The following is a 22247-nucleotide window of genomic DNA, read 5'->3' as shown; positions in this document are numbered from 1 at the left end:
TAGTATGACTGTATGTATTATTAATCAACCTGAACATGTTTTTTTTAAATGAGTCAATTATAGTGATGTACTTTTTGTAATAGGGATCAGATCACCGAATCGTATGTAACCTGAGCTAGATGTATGAACTATCTTATGTTTTACCACTTGGACAGATGAAGGCAGTGTGGTGAAAATTTCATGACATTCATTCAATATAAAAAATGGACGGTATATTATTTATAATCTTGTGCTCTGTCGTTGATTTCTGACATGAAGAAAGATCAGAATGCATTCAAAGATATTTCTTTGAAAGAAATCTTTTGTATTCAGCCGTCAAAAACGGAGTTCTGTCGTCGACATCCCAAAACAAGTAGTAAAGAATTGATTTGTTTTGGACAATTATTGCAGCACAAAGATTTGTAGCGATCACAGTGAAGGGTAACCCTCTGAGAGCGTCCGAGTTTTTCCTACTTTGCCTGATTTTATTTATCTCAATCCCCGTTTTGATCCCCTAATGGTTTTGCCGCAAATAAAACACGGTTTTGTTTATTTTTGCGAGGTTTATTTATATACGTTAGCGTTGTTAGCGTCGCTCGTCTTGTTTGCGATTCCGCTTTAGGGATGTTAAAAATCTGTCAATTAAGATAAGAATATTTCACAGCTGAAAGCAGATTTATGTTACTCTGTCGCCTTTTAGCAAACGACTTTGCAGTCAAAACTCATGGCATGGCATGTCTACAATACTTGTTTCTTTTGCTGCTATAAATAGTTTGAATTTGTAAACTTTATGTCTTAAATTAAGGATTAGTTTCCGCTACGCTCTAACTAAGAACGATAGTTTTTTTTTTATTACTACGGCAACTATTAGATGCTTGTGTGCGTGGCATCTTGACACTCAATGACATCTTTCAAAGTTTGTAACATACGCTTCGTGTTATTTAACATTGAAATTAATAAAATACTTAATATTTACTGATGATATGTGATTCCATTGTCTTTCTTATTTCTTGTAGTAGTATTTTTACAAATTTTAACTACGCAACCCGGCGTTTTAGTTTCAATTATTAGCAAAGCCTAACAGAACATGTACGTGGCCCGTCAAAATCACACATTGATCGAGACTGGCTCGAGTACGCCCCATTGGGCGTAGTATTAGTTGCCGCACTTTGCGAATACGTCTGCGGTATCTTGTTGGAGCGCAGCGGAGACCAATCTTTAATCTAAGCTTTATGTGTTATATTTTTTTATGACAAAAAGTAAAAAGACAAACAAATTATTAACCTGATAGTAAATGATAGCCCATTACAGTGCTGTGCAAGTTAGGGTTCATGATTAGCCCAAAATTCTGAGCAGAATCGTAATTGGGCTCATCACATTGATATTATATATTTAAATCAAATCAAACCAAAATCAGTTTATTCAAGTAGATCACGAAAATGACACTTATGAATGTCAAAAAAAAATAAAATATTTTTCTTATTGAATCTACCGCTACTTCGTAAAGGGTTGAGCTAATGAGAAGAAGTAGCAAGAAACTCATTGCCACTCTTTTATATCAAGATTTACAGATCATTTCAATTACAATATAATTTGTAAAATGTAAAATGATGCAACAAACACACTCAAACGTCAAATAGTCAATGTCTTACACGAGTAAGTCAAAAAAAAATGTAAATTAATACAAAAGTTATTGAGTACAGTAGCTGCATCATTCGCTTTTATCACAAATCGGTTTGCATGTGCCTGCCTTCAATTGTCGGCTTAGTACTTTTTCCCCAATGCAAATTCCACCACAGTAATTATGGCTTAAACTCTCCTCTACAGCTAATGTTACAATTATATAAATGTATTTTTAATATAGACGAAAATACTGATATCTTCTTTTCAAACTTTCTTAATTTTAAAAAACAAATTTATGTTGCTCTCCAAAATTTATAGATTTTAGATTTTAAAATATCACATGTATTTCTTATAGTAATGTTGTGCCTACCTATAATTTAAGTACATTTAAACTATTTTATTATATTTGTTCAATTCTTAGTGCATAAGTTAATAAATTGTATTTAGTTGGTAAGCCTTTATAAATAAATAAAAATAAAAGCATCCACATACACCATAAATCAATAAAGGTATTCTGTGAGCATTTTATAAGCGATTATAAATAAATAAACATGTATATATCCATACATATATATGTATACACAATAACTTTAAAGAATCTGAAACCGAGTCCCCGGCAACAGGATCATCCCGCCACCACAAGCAGCGCCCGTTCACGAGCATGACGCATGAGCCAGCCATCGCCTCCCTCAACCATATTTTAGGGAAGGGGACGACCCGTCCCATGTCGCCGCCACAAGCAGTGACATTTAAGCGAGCATGATGAAACCTGTTATTAAATGTTATTGCCCAGTAATGGTGTTAGTAAAGATGCCTTCAAAACAAAACACACAACTTGCAAACCGATGCTTGATAGAAAAAGGTGCCGCTGTGCTTAGAAGCCTGGTGAAAATATAATCAGCAAGACGACATAATGTTCGTCCGTGGCTTGCTAATAAAAATTTGCCATTAACCGATCTGTGTTCTTTAATATCTTTGAGAATAGGCAACTATTAGTACTCAATGTCATGTCAATGTTCTATCAGAAAAAAATTATATTTTGTCCTAGCCTTTGTGAACTGTATACGAATATTTACTAAGACTTTTAATTTTATACCACTTTTGTAATATAAATTTACTTACCAATTCATATTTAAGAAGAAACTAGTAATGGTGTGGCCAACAGAAATAGACGTTCGATTGGGGGAAGTAAGTACATACATATATATCTTTAAATCGCTAGCACATTCAAGAATGTGCTTTGTTTTTCTTATTAGTTATCATTTTCTCATTTCTTCCTTTTTATTTTAACACCGCATCTTTACTATCTCACTTTCGAGGCGTTAACCTTCTGTCTCGCTACGCCATGATACGTTTCAACCACAGTCGAAATAATACAATATTATAACGAATAATAATACAAAAATCCAGTAAGTACGACAAACATAACGGACACAACACTGCGGTTTTCAAGGAGCTTTCTGCATATGGAATGAGCTTCCATATGCAGTGTTTCCGGGACGATACGACATGTGTACCTTCAAAAAAAGCGCGTACAACTTCCTTAAAGGCCGACAACGCTCCTTAGATTGATCTGGTGTTGCAAGAGAGTGTGGGCGGCGGTGATCACTTATATCACTCTATATCAACACTGGAATCATTGTGTGGTTCATAGGGTGCGGAGAAAATGATGTCTGGCTCAATCATTCGGCAGTTATGTCCTGCTTACATGAATTTAAATAAAAGGAAACAGCAATTATAGCCAATCAAATATCATATAATAGAGGACCTCAACAATTGATTTGGAGAATACTGTACATTTAGCTTATCCTGCCTTATAGATACTTTATGATACTTTTTATACACTTATAAATCAACATAATAATATTTTGGCATGAATACATAATTCAGTTTTGTATTCATGCACTTATATTTTCCACTGGTAAATTCGCCACTGCCATAGTTTACGTATGTCCCTCACCGAGTCTTTTTGATATGACTTTTTGGTTATTTTTTGCTATTTCAACAAATCAAGCTGATTTTTAATCAAAAATTACAAACGAGCGCTGCTCGTCTTTAAGTGGCTTTGCGAGTTATTTGGAAGGAATATACTGCTAGGAACACCACACATAAATAGTTTATACGTACAACGAATTTATTTGAAGCTTCTGATTTTTTCCTGGATAAAAAAAGTCTTTCGCTTTCAATATTTTCACTTCTTTCAATGCTTCTTCTCTTGGTTGCTGCTTCTTAGCTGGATTCATTATACCACTGGGAGGCTCATTTGCACAGGATGCCGGCTAGATTATGGGTCGTATTTCTGCCGTGAAGCAGTAATGTGTAAGTATTACTGTGTCTGGGCAAATGAGACATAACATCTTATGTCTAAAGGTGACGAGCGCAGCGTAGTGTCGCTCAATATTTTTGGGGATTTTCAAGTATCCTGAGCGGCACTGGGCAGGGCGTATCAATTGCCATCAGCTGAACGTCCTGCTCGTTTCGTCGCTTAAATAAGGAAGGAAAATTCATAAGACAAAAAAAACCTATCACAGCAATTCTGTTCCTTAACCACCCACAAGAATTTTAGTATTTATACATTTTAATATTTATCAAACACTTGCAAAACCTTGAAAGTACTGTTTCACATTTGATATAAATTTTATTAGTTTTTTAATATATTTATTAAAAAATAGACATTTAAATATAAATAGTATTTTATTCCAGTATTAATAGTAATTAATTAATGTCAAGTGCTCGCTACCTGCAGTGGGATAAATTGATGTACTTAGTGCAGACGCGTATTTTATTTTTATAATAATATAGTGATGATACTATGCTGCAGTATAATGCGATGCCACTTCCTGGACAGCAGCTTCCTGCCGCCAATGCGTATTCACCTCTCGATCATCTCCTGAATCTCGATATCAAGGCTCCACCGGGGTGCCAGCGTCTGACTGGAATCATTGCTGCAATGGGTATGATACTGATAGTACTACAGAAGCGAGCATGTAACATGCAACATCTAACAGTAGATTATTATTATTTTCAGCCTACCTAGCTGTACACATGTGAAAATTTTCATGCGTTACATTATAATCATGCCAAGTTGCGCGCCGACATTAGCTAATTTTTTCAGGTCCTTGGGCGAGGCTCCTTAGCCTTAGCCGAATCTGAAACGAAATGAACTGTACACGATAGTAGGTAAAATAACCAGGCACTGCTAACTAAGTACAGAAACTATAGCCTTCATCTTTTTAGTTAGAATTTGAATTTTTAATACGGTTAATTATACTTGGCTAAGAAAGTCACTTGGTAACGTAACTCCAACCTGAATTACTTGTGACAAAGAAGCCTCGGTGTTATTTTGTAGTCTCTTTCATATTATGTGCTGCTTGATAAAAATTTGACTAGTTACTCATGAGTTCCATCACTAGAGCTGAGTGTTTTTAATGGGACATGCAACATTAATGTAAAAGTACAATCAACCGAACCCAACCAAAATCAGCCAACCCAAATTAAAATAGAGTACTTAGTCCGGTACTAATTGTTGAGTTTTCTAAGGTCCTCCTCCTCCTCTCGTCGTATTCCTCATTGCTGAGGGTCGTGATTTCTCTGAGCATTAGTTAGCGGTAGTAGTATCTAGTATATAAGAAATGACATCAAAAATTATTCTAAAGGAATCAATTTTGAGTAAATAAATTTATTTTTTGCCTGTTTACACATTTTAGATTTGATTGATTCCACACTTAATAGTTCGCCATCTATGTCTGTCTTTTGCTACGTCATTAAGTCCTTTATCCAGAGATGTGTGGATTTGGTCAGACCATCTTATAGGGCTGCGACCTCTGGGGCGTCGTCCGTCTACCTATCCAGTTACCATCAGTTGTTCGAGGTTGTGTCCATCTTTTCTGGTGATATGTCCAAAGAATGTCCAGATCGATGAGAGTCTGGTTTTCACACCAAACATCTTCCTCCAGCACCACATCTCAAAGGTATCAATACAATCTCTGTCATATGTTATGTTTTTAAGGTACAGTTTGAATAAAGAGTTGTAGGATTACAAATGCTTAATAATTGTATATTCAGTCCTTTAAATTTTTTCTTTATCAGGTAAGTCTACGTATGATATAGATACGATGGAGAAGCTGATATCAGTTGGGATGAATGTAGCTTTACTAAATTTAGCATTTGGTACAAAAGAAGAGCACATAGAAACTATAAAAATGTTACGTCAAGCGGCCAAGAAATACAGTATTGTCATGGGCAGGAATTATCCTCTAGCAATAGCTGCTAAATTGCCAGGAAGAAAAATTAGGACTGGATTCATAGCTGATGTAAGTTTTCATTAAACATCTATTAATCTATTAATTTTAAAAGAAAGATTAGAAAACAAAACAATTGGCAATCAAATTTAAAAACTCCGATAAAAATTATATATTTATATAAAGCGATCTGGTCAAGATCGCTGGAAATGGTCGGATAAGGGCAGTGCAGGACCGATCGTCATGGCGATCTTTGGGGGAGGCCTTTCTCCAGCAGTGGACGTCATCCGGCTAAAATGATGATGATGATATAAAACTCCAAAATCTACCAAGGACACTGGAAATTAATTGACAGCTTTTAAAGTACGTCGCAAATAAAAGACTAAAATACCTACTTTACTGTAATAGATTTCACTGTACACAGTACTAATATTAATCAGCCGATAAGTGCAGCAATATTAAAATCATAAAAGAAGTATGTACTCTTCCGAAATACACAGTAATGGCATTTATACTAGAGCATATGTAGAAATAGTTTTTACAATATTCTTGTATTCTTCACTTGCAATCTTACCTGGATGCCGATCCATTAGATTATCTAAAACATATAATTAGACTACGGTGTCAATAGTAGTCAGGACGATATCAGTAATCTTAAATGCAACTAATCCAACATTAAACAACATTCCAAACATTCCAGCTGATAATAGATCCCATAAAATACAATATGGCATAATAAGATACAATAAAAAATACAAGATAACAACGCTCGTAAAACGTCCCACTGACCTAACTAAAGCAATCGCTACGATCACTCACCATGATTGTGATTAGATGAGCTCGTATTTTGTTAAAAAATAATCGTTTCGATTCAAAAACACAAAAAGTATTCTTTTTAACCAATGTCTATTCTATTCCATCCCACTATTTGTTGGAAAAAAGTTCCTAATAAATCTAAATGGAGCACTGATAATAGAATAAATCTAGTTAGTTTAGTCGTCTTCGAATATTAAGTGAGTTAACAAGATTAATGGATTGCCAGTTAAGCGAGTCCGATTCTAAATTGCAACTGTTGGATCGTTTCCAGACTTACGGCGAAACTGTGGAAATAAAAACTGGGGAAACTGTGAGACTTACAACGGACGAAACCTATAGAGAAAGATGCTCAATGACTAACATTTATATCGATTTCATGTATTTTGCTGACCAAATGCACAAGGGTGACTATGTTCTGTTGGACAATGAGGCAATTATGCTAAAGGTTGAAGTTATATCGGCAACAACATTGACTTGTAAAGTTGAGAGGGGTGGGCTTTTGGGATCCTGTAAGGACGTATTTGTTCCCAATGTTGTATTCGATATGCCGAATTATTCGCAGAGGGATAAGGAATTTATCGATATGGCTATACATCACCAGGTACGTTGCAGATAATACTGTCACTTTAAATTAAATAATTTTAAGTGACAGTATAATATGGCCACGTAGTTGAGATATAAATTTTTAAATTATTATTTTTTGCACATGAGTATCACCCGTGATCATGTCGTTTAAGATATTACGGAAGGACTAAATTCTGTTATATAAAGTAAAATTTTGAGTCGTAGTGTAATAATATAATATGTAAAATTGCACCCTTATTGCCGTACCGGTATTATTGTGCAATTATATCATCAATGCTTTCCGGCAGCAAGAAACTATTTTTGAATTTTTGTATTCAGCGCAGATACCGTTCAAACACCTTGCCGAGGCCTTTACGGAACTAAATATACCCCCGACCTGTCCTCAAGAAGCCCCGTTACATGGCTTCGTGTTTGTTGTATCTGATGAATTCTTTTAATGTTTTATTGTGCCATAAAATATATACCATTGAATGAGTTGTTCGCAGGTTATCGCGAAATAGCTTTTAACAATATTTTGTTAAAAGCTATTTCGCGATAACCTGTATTCACTACAATAGTGAATAGTTTTAAGGAAACGTATGTTTCACACATTTCCAAATGTTCTCTTCAATTTAATAACATAAAGAATGTTTTTGATGCGTAAATACATCACTCATTTTACTCAGTAGCCGTCAGTAGATAAGATTCCATCAATTCGTCAGTAGATGAGATATCCATCTATATATTGACTCATCATGATATCTCCGGAACCATAAGGCGTAGAGACTTGAAGTTTTGTAGGAATATTCCTTTCATCGAGTCAGGTAAGAACCGTTTTCGCGAAGTTCCACCTGCAAGTTTTTTTTTAGAATGAACGAACAACATCTGTCGGATCAGCTAGTGTCATAAATATGGACGATATATATAGAGAAAAAAATCCAGTAGGAAATTGATGGCAATATTACACTCAGATATTTACATCCTTTAGAGATAATATTTAATGTATAAACCATCCTAGTTGTAGTGCGAAATAAATGAGACTTGATGTTTTTTTTATGAAAATAAGGGGCGCGACGCGCAGGACGTTCAGCTGATGGTAATTTAAACGCCCTGCCCATTACAATGCAGTGCCGCACAGGATTCTTGAAAAACCCAAAAATTCTGAGCGGCACTACAATTGCGCTCGTCACCTTGAGACGTAAGATGTTAAATCTCCTTTGCACAGTAATTTCACTAGCCCTTCAGACCAAAACACAGTAATGTTACTACTTCACGGCAGAAATAGGCGCCGTTGTGGTAACCATAATCTAGCCGGTATCCTGTGCAAAGGAGCCTCCCACTGGGAATCTAAAGATTTCAATAAGATGAAGTGTATGTGTGTTTCTTATTGAAAAGTCCACAAAGTACATTTGAAACTGCAGCAAAGAAAAAGTTAATAAAATGAAGTGTCTTCGCTCACTTTAGTTGGACTTTCTTATCGCGCCTTTCGTAAACTCGACTAATGCGATTACGGAACTCAGGCATTTAATGGGAGAGAAGGGAAAGAAAATAGCTATTGTCGCCAACATCCAAACTATTGAAGGCTTCCGGAACTTCGACGACATTCTAGCGGTGAGTGCTGCTAACTAATGGAATATTGTTACTCTTGGATATAATGCAAGTCGACACTTTCTGCAAAAACTTTTCCTATTTGCCGTATATAGACACAAATTTATTACACTGAGAAAGAGGAGATTAGATATTATATCGTTTAAAGTTTTGACAAGTGTTGAGTTATTTATACATTAAAATATTTGTCTCCTGGTAATGTTGTGAGAGTTAAAATACATATCTATATAAACATTTATGTTATGAAAATTAGGGACGAGACGAGCAGGACGTTCTACTGATGTTGTTTCCTACGCCGTGCCCATTACAATGCAGTGCCTCTCAACATTCTTGAAAAACCCAAAAATCTGAGCTGCACTACAATTATTGCGCTAGTCACCTTGAGACGTAAGATGTTAAGTCTCATTTGCCCAGTAATTTCACTAGCTACGGCGCCCTTCAGACCGAAACACAGAAATGTTCACATATTACTGCTTCGCGGCAGAAATAGGCGCCGTTGTGGTACCCATAACCTAGCCGGCATCCTGCGTAAAGGAGCCTTCCACTGGTAAAAGGTGACCAGTATGCATGCTCGTTTGAACTCTTAAAAAAGTGTTGTAAGTTTTGTTTTAGCAAACCGTAATATCTCAGAGAAGAATTGCAGAAAACGAGCCAATAAGATATACAACAGCATTTATTACAAATTCCTTAATTATAATAAATAATTAAATCCTAAATGTCGGATGTCAATATAAGAAATCATTTTTCTCTGCAAATTTCACTAACGGTGTATTTAAAGAAAATAATAACGAAATTTTAATTAAGATCTATTTGCGTCTAATTTATTCTTGCTACTAGTGTTATACATGCTGCAAAGTAGAATATTCCCTGCATTTATTTGCATGTGTAGCGTTTTACTACAGGGTTGTCCTCTTTTCTTTTTTTGAACCAAACTTCTTTTGACGATATTACCAAGTCGATATAACATGGGTTGACAAAGAACATGGACACTGGTGATCACTAACCATCAGGTGAATTCAACTCATTTTTCCTTCTATTTTATAAAAACACTAAAATAATTTCAAGCTTTTTTTTTATATAAACGGGCAAGAGGTTCAGGGGATGGGAAGAGGTGAGGCAACCGCCCACGGACATCCGCAACATAACGTGTCAAGAGATGCGTTGCCGGCCTTTGAGGTCGACGTATGCTCTTTTCTTGAAGTTCCCTAAGTCGTATCGGTTCGGAAAAAAATATATTAAATAAAAATAAAAATGTTTAAAAATATAAGGCATTTAGTATTTATACTTCGGAGATTTATTTTGAACATTGGACATTCAAACAAATTAACATAGTGTGCCATAATAAGCTAGTGGAGGTATAAAAATTACGTATAAACTCCTACAAAAATTGTTAATAAAGTCAAGCAAGGAAATTATTATTACAAGTGCATTTAAACTAATTATTAATTTGCAGTCTTGTCATGGCATTATGATAACGAGACAAGAACTTGGATCCGACATAACTCCGAAGAAGATAGTTATTGCGCAAAAAAACATGATAGCAAGAGCAAATAAGGTAGAGTACCAAAAAAACACAAGTTTATTGTGTCTGAATGTAAGCTCTGGTCTTCCGAAATCGGGAAGTGCCATATGTCACTAGATTTTTCAGCTACACCAAAATTGGAAGTGCCGTACGACACACTACGCCCTGAGCAAGGTTCTGAACCTCATTTGGTTTATTTTGCATGGTCTTATAGCTTGTATCAATAGCTTTCTCATAGATTCACTCAAATCATTATAATTATTAGCAATCTATTATCGCGACGTTGTATTGCCGATTTTGGAAGGCTAGTTAATGAGAGTTTTTTACAATCTTCTATAGCATTCTATCTCAAAGGGCTTCTCTTTTCATTTGTCCATTAACAAAATTTTTTTCAGTTACTCAAGTTCAAATTCGCATTTTGATTTGGCATTACCTACTTCATTTTTATACATTTGAATATAATTACAATAACGGTCTTTATTTTATGCATCAGATAAAAACAATCTTGCGTTGCATACGACTTGCCTCCACAATTTTTTTTATGTGACAATGTATGACGTTTCTATTTTATACGAGAGAATTATTGTCAATCACTAAGTTTAAAACAATTATTAAGGCCGAAATGTGAAGAAGGGGTTATTTTAAAATTTTTGATTTAAATATTGATAACTTAAAAAAATATGAGTTTAATAAAAAACATGTATTTCAAAAAGACACGATCCCACTGCTTTCAGTGGGATCGTGTATTTATATAGTCTTTACTATACAATATCAGCTACCTTCTGTCTATTAGAAAATTATATATTATTGCTATAGTTCTAAAAACATTTAAGACTCTTTCTTATGATGCAAGCATTTTATTAAATAGAAGAATGGATATTATTGCAAAAATTCCTGCAACCAAAACCGGATTTGCAAATCGCCAGAACAGCAAGCTCTCAGCCATGCTTTATAATAGGGTTAACAAGGAAATATATATCCATTCAAAACCACTTTATGAATGTAAAAAAATGCTAGTAAGTTGGATAAATTCACTCACTTATACAGAAACTGAAGAACTTTTAACACAATCATATTAATTTAACTGTAATACAAACATTTCATTAAAGACATACTTATATAAGATTCATTCATTTGATCACAAATGCACACTGACTCACACACACTTCATAATACCTCTCACACCTTACTTATCACTCACAATACACCCAATGCACACATACACCTTATTTCTTAGTATACATACTTCTTAGATATACTTCTGAGTACTTAGAGTTTGATTGTCTGTAAATAAAGTAATAAATATGTAATAAGTAATAAGCTATGGAAGAGCGGAGTCTTCTAACACAGGCGCTATAGTGCTTAAAAGGAGGCTCCAATCATGAGTTTTGATACGTACATACTTGATAAACTATGTACGTATCAAAACATTTTGTATTTTTTTTAAAGCCTGAGATCAAGTTGAAATAGTATTTAAGAAAAACATTGACATTTATCAATTTTACGGAAATAAAGCATATTTTTAATTTGATTTGATTGGTAAAGCTTATGTTGATAAGAATCGGAGAGAAATCAATTTGCATAAAAATATTAATCAGGTATAGGTAGAAATGAGTTACCTTTATATAAAAATATGTTTACAATGTAAAATCGTACAATAAAATTTATTATTTAATAGCCTGTGGGCGGTCGCTCAAAAAAAGTCATTTATGTTATAGTAACCTGTACAAACGTTTTTTAACAATTCTTTTGAATATCGTAATACTTTTGTTTTGAACATTTTCTGGGATCTTGTTGTAAAAACAAATACATCGCCCCACAAAAGACTTACTAACTCGACTTAGCCGAGTAGTAGGTATAAGTAGTTTATATTTGGTCCTGGTGTTAACATTATGCTTATAATAATAATACTCTACTAACAATTTCAGGCCAATATCCCTGTGTGGATAAGTGCGCACATTCTAAGCAGTATGAGATATAATGAGGTCCCACTCAGAGCTGAACTGTTAGATATTGCTAACTGTATCCTCGACGGCGCTGATGCTCTGGTACTCTCCGCTGAAACGGCAGTGGGTCACCACCCCATACAAACCGTTTCAACGTTGGCAAGTGCCTGCAAGGAAGCAGAGGCTTGTGTATGGACGAAGCAAATATTCCACGATCTTGTTGATAAGGTAAGCGATAAAGGCAAACTAAAAAGGTACATCTTTAACTTATGCTACAACTTAATATACTGAATCATATCAATCATAAACATAATATATGTTATATCTTATATTAATCATTGCTCGCTTGTCCACCGACATAGGCCTCCTCCAGGTTTTCCCACATTTTCCTGTCGTAAGTTGTTCTTCTCCATGTTGGTCCAGCAATCTTTTTGAAATCATCTTCCCATCGTATCGTTTATCTCCCTCTATTTCTTTTTCCATATCTTGGATACCACTCTATAATATCTTTTGTTCATTTATCTTGTTTGCTTCTTATCACCTGTCCTGTCCAACTTAAGGCGATATAAGTGCCAATATATCAAGCTCCACTCGGAAAACAATTTATTTTTTCATTTGCATATTTTTTTTAAACTATCATCGTTTTGAATACTATTAAACGGCATATTACTTACCAAATTTCAAGAATATTTACAGTTTCCTTATGCTCAGTCAGCCGTGAGTAAAACGTTCGAAATTACGTTAAACAGCACCGGCACCACGGTATTATCAAACAGTATTATATCTTTATACAAACTGCCGGACCGCAAGTTATATCTGCATGGCTCAAGTTCGGTAGACATTCTGCACACCAGTAGCACTATTCTCGTAATAAAACGGGAATAGGATCGATGTGAACTTATCGGAAAATTTCCAGTTTGCCAGTTCAATTTCAATTCAATATACAATTACAATAATTAATAAAATGTTAATAGATAAAAATATAGTTAAAATAATCGCAAAAAATTATATTATTAAAACTAGTATTACTTATGTAGTAGTGAAATAGTATATTCGTTTATTGAGTAAAAACTTTATTTTTTAGTAGTGTCAATAATTTAAATTTAAATATGTTTAACACAGTCTCCTCTCTTCTTTCTTTTGGTAATTTATTAAATATTTTGAGACACATAGCATGACAGCTTTTTGGTACAGTGTTTCTAATGTGGGATACTCGAAGTCTAGTAATCTTTCGTGTCCAAATGGTTACGGCAGCGTGTTAGAAGTCGGTAAAAATAAAAGAGTATGATATATGTATCAATATGATATTATTATCATGGCTTTTATTATAAAATAGATTATAATCAATCGAAAACAGAAATAATGATATCACATATCACCATATTATAGATATTTTCATAATCATATATTTCATCTGCTACATATCTTAATATACATAAATTACGTGACACGTTGTTTGTCCGCGATGGATGCCTAAACTAATCAACGGATTTAAATGGGAATTACTTCATGGAGTGCAGTGTAGTCCAACTTGAGAGATAGGATTGTTGTTATTTCGATTTGGGACCCATAATTATTTTTATTTTCAATATTTCTTTTGTATGGACATATTTTGTGTGAGAGAATTTATTGACGGAGGGTTTGACAGTTCTGCTGTGAAACAATGTCATTATAACAACAAGGAGCACATGTTGCGAAATAATTCATGATGTTATGAAAAATTATTAGCAAATTCCTTTAAAACAGCTTTTTTAAATTATGTACAGAACAACGTCTGTCGGCTCAGCTAGTTATAATATATTACTTAAATTGTTCCCGTGTTACTCCAATATACGTATTAAAATTTATAGCTTTAACGTCATGCAAAATACTTTCAAACAATTATAAATGTGTTGAAACGTAGCAATCGTCAATCAATATTAATGCTATTAAATACTGTTATCTTCTACTGTTCAGCCGCGACGTAAATAACTACACTCTGAAAATAGCTGTCAGCCATTATGGCTGTCCTCAATATCAGTATTTTTAATATCGTCAGCATATACTACATCCAATTGTATCTAAATTTGAGGATAATAGTATAATTGTTAACAATTTGTTATATATAACTGATAACCCTCACTTCTAGGATTAATACACAAATATAATTTGAAAAACAAAATTTTATGAACGATGTGGGACTCGAACCCACGACCTCCGGCGTTCCGTGCCGGTGCACTCACCAACTGTAGATCTTATAGATAAAGATTTAAATTGTAAAATAGATCCTGTAGATGAAGCCACAACCTGAGAGTTGAACAAAGCATACAAGATTTTATAATGATAGGTCACTCCAACGGTTAGCTCAGTTGGTGAGAGCACCGGCTCGGAACGCCGGACGGAAGTCGTGGGTTCGAGTTCCGCATCGTTCATAAAATTTTGTTTTTCAAATTTTATTTGTGTAGTATAATTGTTAATAAATATCGTAAGTCATATTGAAATTTTAATTTACCGCTATTTTGTTGGAAATATTTACAATCAAAGTCAATGTATATTATCTTCAGCTTCCAAAACGATTCTTTATTCGAAATTTAAATGAATATAAATTTTTCATAAGGACGTACAGATAATGCTAATCGGTATTATCTGCTCATAACAGTTTTTGTAACACTTTTTTCAGTTTCCGAAAATAACCTGAAAATAACCCTATACTAAGAGACCACCATCTATCTATCTGTCAGCGAACAATATCTCGCAATAGTTGAAATGTTGACAGGTTGTGTACTATTTACCGCTAACGACCGTTTTCAATAACGTATCTCTAGTTACGGATACATTGCTGTCACCGTTTAATGACAAGATCTTATCTATCCATAGTTATGTCCAATATTATTATAAACCAATGCTTTATCGATAGGTTATTGAAATGTAAGTGCTTACTTACGCTTGTAAAGGGATAGATTTGTCTACCTCTAGTAAGTTAAACTAAGGTTATTGAAAACGGCAGTTAAGCAACTATTTTTGAACCACGACGGGGAATTCCAAAATGGTCAAGATGGATTTATTAAAAAAAATACAAAGTATTTATAAAGTGGGAGGCTCCTTTGCACAGGTTGCCGGCTAGATTATGGGTACCACAACGGCGCCTATTTCTTCCGTGAAGCAGTAATATGTAAACATTACTGTGTTTCGGTCTGAAGGATGCCGTAGCTAGTGAAATTACTGGGCAAATGAGACTTAGCATCTTACGTCTCAAGGTGACGAGCGCTATATTAGCGCCACTCAGAATTTCAAGAATCCTGAGCGGCACTGCATTGTAATTGGCAGGGCGTATCAATTACCATCATCTGAACGTCCAGCTCGTCTCGTCGCTTATTTTCATAAAAATAGGACATAGCCCATACTCTGGTGATAAGCCCCCACTTATTAAAGAATGTTATTGGATAATGATACGTCCTGCCCATACTGCAGTTCCTCTCAGGGCTCTTGAAAAACACAAAATAACGAGCGGTATCGCAATTGGGACATGATTTTGAGACATAGCTTGCTAAGACTCATTTGCCCAGTAATTTAACTAAAGCGAGCTTCAGCCCGAGGCGCCACTTTGGTACTCCCACAGCCGACATCATCAGCCGGAAGACGTCCACTGATGGACAAAGGCCTCCCCCAAAGATTTCCACGACGATCGGTCCTGCGCAGCTCTCATCCAACGTATACCGGTGATCTTGACCAGATCGTCAGCCCATCTTGTGGGGGGCCCACCAACACTGAGTCTTCCGGTACGTCGTCGCCATTCGAGGACTTTACTACCCCAACGACCATCGAACTATGTACCATGCCCACTGCCACTTCAGCTTCGCAATCATTTGGACTATGACGGTAACTTTGGTTTTCCTACGGATCTCCTCATTTCTGATTCGATCTCACAGGGAAACACCGAGCATAGCCCTCCATTACCCTCTGAGCGACCATAAGCTTTCTTATAAGGCCCATACTTAGCGACCACGTCACAGCCGACATTCTGTGTAATAAATCCGCCCATTGGTTTTTTTTTCTACCAACTTATTTTTTTTATAATCTATGCTTTTGAATCCAGACACCTTTGCCGTGTGATCAAGCTACCGGCTCTGCATTAGCTGCTGTGCTAGCGGCCCAGAGGACTATTGCAGCTGCGATCATAGTGGTGACCACCTCGGGTAAGACTGCCCACGTGGTGTCGAAATACAAGCCCAGGTGCCCAATAGTCGCGGTAACCAGATACGCTCCGATCGCTCGCCAGATGCATATGTACAGGGGAATTATACCCTTGATCTATGAAGGTAAGGAATCTTTGACATTTCTGTAGGATATCGTGAATTCAGTCATTGTTCCTTAGAGGTACATCCCGTTCCAACTATTTAGTATGGAATATTATGAGGGCGCGCGAGCATTCTAGATTTCATTCAAAAACACGATTCATAAGGTCTTTCCTTGACCTGTAAACAAAAAAAATCCAATATATGATTTACTAGTACTAACTAGATTGTTAATCGCTGATCTTTGTCTCTTCTAAAATAAATATTTCGGTATGTACAATTCCAAAACATCCACTTATATTCAGATAGATATGTTTTAATATTTCTATTTTAAACAAGAGTCTTGTGTGATTAGACACAAATTGTATTGTATAATGATACGCAGGGCGCCAGGTCAGGAGACTGTATGGCGGATGACTCATTATCTCGACACCTGCCATAGTCAAATATTCAACAGTCTATTTCGCGGAGTGCGCTGAAGCATTGTCGTGGTGAAGGAGGATGCTGCTTCGAGGGCCATTGAATGTTTTCCAAGACAACAGGCAAACAGCGATTGACATACCAGTCTGCAGTAACTGTCCTTCCATCTTCTAGCACAACTGTCGCGAAATGACCTTTCCGACCACAGAATGAGGCAATCATCTTTTTTCTTGACTTCTTCCTTTCTTTACCTTAGTTGCCCGATCCTCGAAAGGTAAACCCACTGAGCTGATTGTCTTTTGGTTTCGGGTTCGTAGCAATATATCCAGCTTTCATCACCTGTGACGATGTCAAATACAGCATTTGAGTCGCCGCCGTTGAACTTATCTAACATTTGGCGACACCAGTCCATGCGAAGGTGTTTCTGGTCGTCAGTTAAAATATGGGGTATCCATCTGGTACAAAGCTTCCTGACGCCTAAATGTTCATGTAATATTTTTTAAACTTGAATCATAACCAATACCTAGGCTTGCCCATATCTGCTGATAGGTCACTCTCTTATCTTCCTCTATCATGCGTTGCACAGCAATGATTTTATCTTCAGTAGTCGCTGTTAAAGGACGTCCCTCACGCGGATCATCATTGGAGATTGCTACGTCCAAGCTCAAACTCGTTAAAACTAATTTGTAAATAGTGGCACGAGATGGGGCTTCATTATGAAATGATAATCGCCGCCTATCATAGCTTTGTTGTTGAGTAAGCCCACAACGAAAGTTATAATAAATCATTGACCGGAAGTTTTCTCGTGTTAGGTTCATTTTCACGTCTAACAAGAGTTTAAGATTTGCCGTCAATTCAGAAAAACAAATGACAAATGAATGCATTAGGTTACCAAAGAGTTCTAAAATTTAAATTCAAAAAGTTTTCATTTGCAATATTTCTAACTGGCCAGTTCTAAACATTTTCAGTGGTACATACGTTTAAGTCACTATTTTGTAAAGGTATTGTGCGAAATGTCGTTCAGATCATAGAGTAATGATAAACGAGTACGACACAGGACAGAAAAAACTAATGATAGGCCTAAATTCACAAACACGAAAAGACATAACTATATATATAAAATCACGACAGCGTACACGAATAGTCTTGGAAAGTTACAATACCAATATTATATTTACCTGGGAAGCAATACACGCATAAAATAGTTTTTTTTTATAAGTATTCATCGTTATTCTGTATATACCCAGGGGCCAGTAAGATATGAGATTTTATAAACCGTACTGCTTCCATATGTAATGCGCGTGCGGAATGAAAATTTCCAAAACAAGCAGTAACGAATGATTAATAGAAAGAGAAGCTATAAATAAGTACTGATAAAGTATTAATAATCTTGTTAGTCATATGATATTTTATATTATGATGTACATATATTACAATGATGGCAGACATTGTTTGTATTTCCAGAATTCATGGTTTTCGATCTATTTTTTACAAAATTACAACACCGACTCAACCTTAATATAATATACCAAATATTAAAATTTAATTCAAAAAATTATTTGTCTAGATATTAAAAAAATAACGCTTAAATAGATTATCTGGAACCTTACACATATTTGTTAAATAATAATTAGCTGTACCTAAGAGACAATTAAAAGTATTAATTTCAATTTATCGTAGTCTCTCTAGTAGACAATTACCACAACCATATTATAAGATAAGTTAAGATAAGATCATTTATTTGTAGTCATGGGTATACATAGATGTTACAAATCACAATAAAAGTTCTCCATTCCTTGCCCGTATGCTGTGACGTACAAATAATAATTACTAACAAGTCAAACAAATATATATATACACAATGACAGTTAATTGATATACAAATATTTTGAAATAACATAAGATAGTATAATAATTGAAATTAGTAAAAAGTAATTAAATTAAGTAAAATGATATTTAAAAAAATGTTAATTGAGTATTGTATCTGAAAAGAAGTCTGTTATGGAATAGTACGATTTTGTCAGTAGGAGATTAAATAGTTTCTTTTTAAGACACGTCAACTTAAGTTCTGTGATATATGTAGGTATCTTTTTAAATATTCTCGGCGCCATTTCAAGAACACTATTGTACATAGAAGCTGTGTTGCTATCATCTAAACTTAATCTATTCTTGTATGGGTTGGCTTGAATGTATCAGGGTTAGTTTTTGCAAATAATGCTATTTCATAGATAAAGTGCGGTCAATGTAAGAATTTTAAGTTGATTAAAGAATGGTTTACAACTATCCGTTATTTTTAGACTACACATTGACCTAATGCAACTCTTTTGGGCTTTTGACATTTTGCTTACTTACACCCTTATCGCATGATGCATGGAAAAGAGCAATACTTGAATACAACTTATATGAAAAAATTTAATTTCGATAAAATTATATCGATATGTACATGCATGCACTTGTTGAGTAGCAAGATATTTTTATTGTTTACATTAATTATTCTAACATAAGTTTCATCGATTAAACGTAAAGGTTAATATTATGTCATAATATTATGGTTCATTTTAAATTGTATATTTTGCACAACACATAAAAAATATAACTTATATTTAGATCGGAAAATTATGATTACCGATAATAGGAAATCCCTTCGTTGGACATATTTTTATTGCGGCTATGATTTCTACAGTCCAATATGGCACAATAAGGCATATTTGTATTTTTCCAACCAATAATAATGCTTCACTTGCCATCAAATGACTGGTCTCACTCTCGCCTCGAGTAGGTACATTTGTACAATAGTCTCGACAGGGTAACGACACTATTGTGCCATTAATTCAGTCAGCCAGATAATACGTGACCAATTTTGATTTGTCAATGTGTGTGTTAGCTAGCTGAATAATATTCTTCTCTCTCGCACTCTTTGTTTGTCTATTCGCTAGTAAATTGTAATTCTACGATTCAGATAGTAGGAATAAACTATAATTTTTATTACGTTCCATATAATATGTAAATTTGGCCCCTATTTCAACATACTGATAGGTGTGGCAATTGTCTATAAATGTTTAATTCACCGTTTTCATTTATAAAGTGAATGCACAGTTAGATTTTAAAGGAGTAATTTTCTCTTTTTCTACATGCTCTTCTGTATCTAAAACTCGTCTGAATCGCTATTGCTATCGCCATAAATTATTTCACTGAGATCCATTTTGTTATTAATGTCTTGTGTGCTAAACAAATCAGAGTATTTAGCAGTGGTCTCACGGCAACGGCAGCAGGCAGGAGGTTAACGTCGAAAACACAGCTTCGATCTCGCCTAAAACATAACCGACAAACCTGCAAATATGTGGTCTTGGGAAAAATATTCCTGTTTGGTTACTTTATTATAATGAAAATATGATACTGACAATTATTACAAGTAAAATGATAGTTGTGCGCATTTCTATAGAAAAATTGTCACTACTAAAATTGCGCTTATCCATCGCTCATTTCAGCTTCGGTTAAAATAATCTAACTTCAGCAGAATCTAGTAATAAAGTCAAACTTGAATACCTACAGTAAAACCCAACTATTCGATAAATTATGGTTCCCTAACTTTTAAGCGGCAACGCATCTCTTCACCTTCATAATGCAGATAAAGAATAGTACCTAATTCCAGCAGTGTACTCGTCCAATTACTACGAAACCATAAATTGAGATTCTCTTCCATTGATTCTTCTCCATTGATGATTTGCATTATGATAAAACTAATGAAATCTTATTTAAAAGTCTTGAAAATTTACAGCACCGCCCGATGTGGACTGGCAAACAGATCTCGATAAGCGCGTGCGCTTTTGCACTAAATGGACCATGGAGCGTGCCTTCGTGCGAGTAGGTGATACCCTTGTTGTTGTGTCTGGCTGGAGACAGGGTTCAGGGTTCACTAACACGATGAGGTTAATATACGCGGAAGCTGATTTTGATGCTTGAAGATCGTTGATGTGAAGAGGGAGAACCATTTTAGATAAATTTTAATTTTAATATAGCAGTACTTCCATAATATTATGAAGTTTTCCTTAAAAATGCGCTCCAAATGCTACTCTAACATTCGCGATCAAGTTTCTGATCGGCTTGATTGACGCCAAGAGCGTTGCGTGGAGATGTAGGCTCTCTCCGTTTTCTAATGCATAATATATTACGGGGGATGCTAAAATGATCTGTTTCGGCTATAATCGGCAGCCGATTTTACCACTGCATTATGTTGATGCCTGCATTATTATGAAGGGGAATGCCCCAAGAGCGTGGTATACAAGAAACTATGTCAAATGAAATCAAAATCACTTTACTCAAGTAGGACAAGGAAATTACACTTACGAATGCCAAAAGTTTTCTTGTATTCTTAAATGTGCTGAGAACAGTTTGTGGAATGAATGCAGTATTCCCAAACCGTTACGACTTAGAAACCTTAGAGCCCTTGAAACTTTGAAGACATGCCATGCATCTCGTGACCTCTGAAAACATGATTATTTTTATTTCATTTCAGTTAAAACCATTCTATGACATACAAAGACATATCATTCGCAGTCTGATTGCAGAACGAAAATATGCTTAAATACAATGTTAGCACACCTCACTCTTTAGTCGTGTGACAACTGTCACTATCCGAATCATTCAATGTATACATTCGAAGCTTATTATAGTATAATTTGTGGAATGTTCCATATTTTAGCTTTGTTTTTAACAACATGATTTACAAACAATTATTTTTTAATAATAGGCATTCTAATTATTAGAATGCTGAAATTTTAGAGATTGGAACGCTGATAAATTTTTATATTATCTTTCTCCTTCTGAGAACAGAAGTGAAAATGAGTGATAAGATTATTTAAATTAATACATTTACAACACTGTTGCAACTTGACATTTTTCTGTTAGTTGTTGGGGTTTACTCTACAAGGATTGCATGCACTAGCCAAAGCACTAGGGGAATTGAAAATCAAAAAGCGTACTGAATGCCGTCAGATGTCGCTTCGGCCAACGTCTAAATAAAGCGATTGGAAATACGGGTGACGAAATAGAGATTGGCGTCAAAGAGTTAACTCTGCTTACTAGCCGAAGAGGCAATTTGGCGAGCTCTCTGAGGTACCCAAATTGAATTTATGTTACCTCGCCTTCACACCCGATACACACTACACACTGGTTTATCTAAAATTATAATTTCCATAAAATTAAGAATTATTTTATAGTTTTATATATTCTAGCTGGATTCTGCGGCTTATAT

At 35.0% G+C, this 22247-nt stretch overlaps 1 protein-coding gene across 2 annotated transcripts; it reads left to right on the top strand.

The window, feature by feature from the left end:
- The first annotated feature begins 2641 nt into the window (after positions 1–2641).
- On the top strand, positions 2642–21026 carry LOC126967174 (pyruvate kinase-like). Of its 2 annotated transcripts, XM_050811643.1 has the most exons (9): positions 2642–2790; positions 4424–4556; positions 5692–5915; positions 6931–7260; positions 8688–8834; positions 10285–10386; positions 12282–12527; positions 16375–16597; positions 20772–21026. In XM_050811643.1, exons 1-9 carry the CDS (start codon positions 2752–2754, stop codon positions 20954–20956), a joined length of 1629 nt encoding a protein of 542 aa, XP_050667600.1. In that variant the 5' UTR covers positions 2642–2751; the 3' UTR covers positions 20957–21026. The 2 variants fall into 2 exon arrangements, with proteins under 2 accessions (XP_050667600.1, XP_050667601.1); XM_050811644.1 differs by lacking the exons at positions 2642–2790; positions 4424–4556 and adding an exon at positions 5466–5573.
- The last annotated feature ends 1221 nt before the right edge of the window (positions 21027–22247 follow it).

Source organism: Leptidea sinapis, chromosome 12 (assembly GCF_905404315.1).
Source record: "Leptidea sinapis chromosome 12, ilLepSina1.1, whole genome shotgun sequence".
Classification (NCBI taxonomy): Eukaryota; Metazoa; Arthropoda; class Insecta; order Lepidoptera; family Pieridae; genus Leptidea; species Leptidea sinapis.
The sequence above is the reverse complement of the archived record's forward strand: the minus strand, read 5'-3'. Positions and strand labels throughout refer to the sequence as shown.

Excerpts from the sequence above, each read along its gene's own strand:
- LOC126967174 (XM_050811643.1), top strand. The coding sequence starts at position 2,752 with ATGGTGTGGCCAACAGAAATAGACGTTCGATTGGGGGAA. Across the intron at positions 7,261-8,687 it reads ATATGGCTATACATCACCAG|TTGGACTTTCTTATCGCGCC; the intron begins GTACGTTGCAGA and ends CGCTCACTTTAG. Across the intron at positions 12,528-16,374 it reads TCCACGATCTTGTTGATAAG|ACACCTTTGCCGTGTGATCA; the intron begins GTAAGCGATAAA and ends TTTTGAATCCAG.